The sequence below is a fragment of the Nelusetta ayraudi genome, unplaced genomic scaffold (assembly GCF_046127955.1).
Source record: "Nelusetta ayraudi isolate G7.1 ecotype Tasmania unplaced genomic scaffold, CSIRO-AGI_Nayr_v1 ptg000073l, whole genome shotgun sequence".
In the NCBI taxonomy this organism is placed as follows: domain Eukaryota; kingdom Metazoa; phylum Chordata; class Actinopteri; order Tetraodontiformes; family Monacanthidae; genus Nelusetta; species Nelusetta ayraudi.
This window is the reverse complement of record NW_027466123.1, coordinates 237501-240000: the sequence shown is the minus strand read 5'-3', so window position 1 is coordinate 240000 and position 2500 is coordinate 237501. Positions and strand designations below refer to the sequence as shown.

The 2500-nt window shown below is 44.3% G+C and overlaps 1 protein-coding gene and 1 long non-coding RNA gene across 3 annotated transcripts in view; both read right to left on the bottom strand.

The window, feature by feature from the left end:
- The window catches only part of LOC142899494 (uncharacterized), a 21611-nt gene that overhangs the window by 8728 nt on the left and 10383 nt on the right, over positions 1 to 2500 (bottom strand). The gene's annotated exons all lie outside the window — the stretch shown is intronic.
- Positions 1 to 2500, bottom strand: part of slc22a17 (solute carrier family 22 member 17) — a 19308-nt gene that overhangs the window by 8728 nt on the left and 8080 nt on the right. For both annotated transcript variants that reach the window (XM_076043098.1, XM_076043096.1), the window contains one exon: positions 1 to 94. This exon is cut by the window's left edge and continues 10 nt beyond it. In XM_076043098.1, the coding sequence (XP_075899213.1) occupies positions 1 to 94 (94 nt within the window). The remainder of the gene's footprint in view (positions 95 to 2500) is intronic.

The following is a 2500-nucleotide window of genomic DNA, read 5'->3' as shown; positions in this document are numbered from 1 at the left end:
CGTATCCCAGACTAAGACAACCAGTCAGGACCCCCAGGATGAAACACACCTCCTCCACTGGGACCAGCCAGTACTGGTTGCACACCAGGTCCCACTGCAGGTCAAGACAGAGGGGGGTCACTCAGCACACGTTAATGTTGACGACATGCTACAAGTCCCATGTTAACACCCATTTCCATGTTAATGTTTCATCCGCAAACGGTTCAGGTTGGGTAGGAGGTCCAAAAGTTTGGCCGTCTCAGAGGATGAAATCAACACCTGCAGGGGGCGCTGTCACTGACCAGGGAACGGTGACAATGCCCTTTAAGGCAGTGTTTTTCAACAGCTAGTGTACCATGAGATAATGTCAGCTGTGCCGTAAAAATTATCGAATTTCACTGAAATGGTCTAAAAAAAATTAATATTAGAAATATTAGAAATATTAAAAAATTAAAAAATATATTAAAAAAATGAAAATAAAAAATAGAAAATCACTTTTGTGAGCAGCTAAACAGGTCCAGGTTTTACACTGAGTGAGTATCAATAAATCAAGACTACACTGTCACACGGCTAAGAATTGTCATTTTTAATAATATTTTTGGTTAGCGGTGTGCCATGGGATTTTTTGCAATGTGAAAAATGAGCCACGGATCAAAAAAAACAATGTGACAAGGTGTCTAAAAAGAACTATGCATTGCAGGACACACATTCTGAAAAGTGGAGTGAAACAGAGGTATGTAGCGTGTAAGTATAGAGGAGATTCCTACTCTGTTCATTTTATTGCCGTATAATTTCACAAAAATCCATTAAAACTCATTCCTTCAAAAAAAAAAAAAAAAAAAAAAGTAACATACGAGGCACTGGGCCCGTGTGAACGTCGCACTGTAAGAAAGGGCAATGATACTTGTGTGTGTGTATTGGGAAGAGAGGCGACGTTTCAATGCTAGAACAGCGATTCCACTCTTGTTTTTTGATGAAAAACAGGTGCGCTAACAGCTGTGCTAAACAGGTGTTGTGGCTCTTCAATGTGTCCCAACCCAATAGCTAACACGTGCTGTGTAGCCGAAGCCCAGCTTTTCCCATGTAGTCCCAGAACTATGTTTTCAATCCTCACATTGTACCATAAATATGTGGAAAATCAACGTAGTTTGATGCTCTAAGGTTGTTCCTGAATCACCGGGTCCTTGTTCAGCGGCCATTAATAAACGACTGCGTCTCCCAGGGTGCACCTCGACGACCGAGAGCAGGCCGGCACAAGTCACGAGGCCTTCGGGGTCCTCCGGGCTAATGACGCACAGGCAGGGAGCAGTGCATCCCCCGTCCCCTCCAACGAATGGTATGCGACTGCGACGGTTCTAATGAAGTCAACGTCAACGGCTTCCCTCGCCTCTGGGGGGCGGCAGCGAGTCGCTGTCACATGCATGTACTTAGTGCATTCCAAAGCGAGCGGCCGCGTCATTTTCGTGACACAGAGCATCTTTGGATCAGTCGCAACAGAGACCAGAGGGACGGCCGTCTGCGCTCCGACCGGGGCCTTTTCAAATCACATTAATCCGACCCGCTGATCTGCATTAACGGCCGGCGTCCGCATTGCGCGCAGGGCAACTGAACACTCTCTTGAAGTTCCACTTGAAGTCTTGTACAGTTGCAAACAGCAGTAGGAAAAAAAAAATGTTTTGGGCAATCTTAAAAATGTTTTACTCCCAATCTCAATTATTGTGATTAAACATTTTCATTTCATTTAATTTGGGGGATTTTTGTGGCTGTTTATTATTTATTGTTGACAAGACAAAATAAGGTGTGGCGGTGTGTAATATATGTGATGTATTTCGTGTGTGTGCTGTTGAAAGTCTCCAGCTGTCAGTCAGGAGAGGGAAGTCAGACCTCCACACACACGTGCGTGAATGGTCTGAGGGTTCAGGTAGGGAGAGAACACAGGGCCGGGAAACATCAGAAGAAGCCCTGTGACGCAGTGTGCGAACGCTTCCTGTTTCCAAGGCACCGCCACTGCCGCTGCGCTCGCCAGTGGGCTAAAGGGCGCCGCGAGGCACCGCCGCCGGCCTGTGGCAACGGCGCAGGCAGAGGAGGAGGAGGAACAATGCAACCAGACCGGTCGGTCCGCTGAGAGCCGGCCTGTGAGGAGCACCACCTTAGACCTCGTTTAGCTTTCGCCTCTGATTAAATACCACTCCTTCATTTGACGACTGTTTACATACTAGTGATGCACTGATACCCAACACCAGTATTCAAATAAATCCCATCTGTCCCATTTTCAACCTGTTCTGTGCATACTTATGCCGATATATATCATTTATTTTTTCATTATTTTATACTTGTACTTTATAGCAACAGTTAAATTATTAATTTGCTATACATATACATATATATATATATAAATATATATATATATATATATATATATATGTTGTACATCTGTATTTAATTCACTGCTAAGCACTCTGGTAGGATGCTAGCTCCGTTTCGTTGCTCTGTACTTAAAATTAAAATTTAATCTCAATCT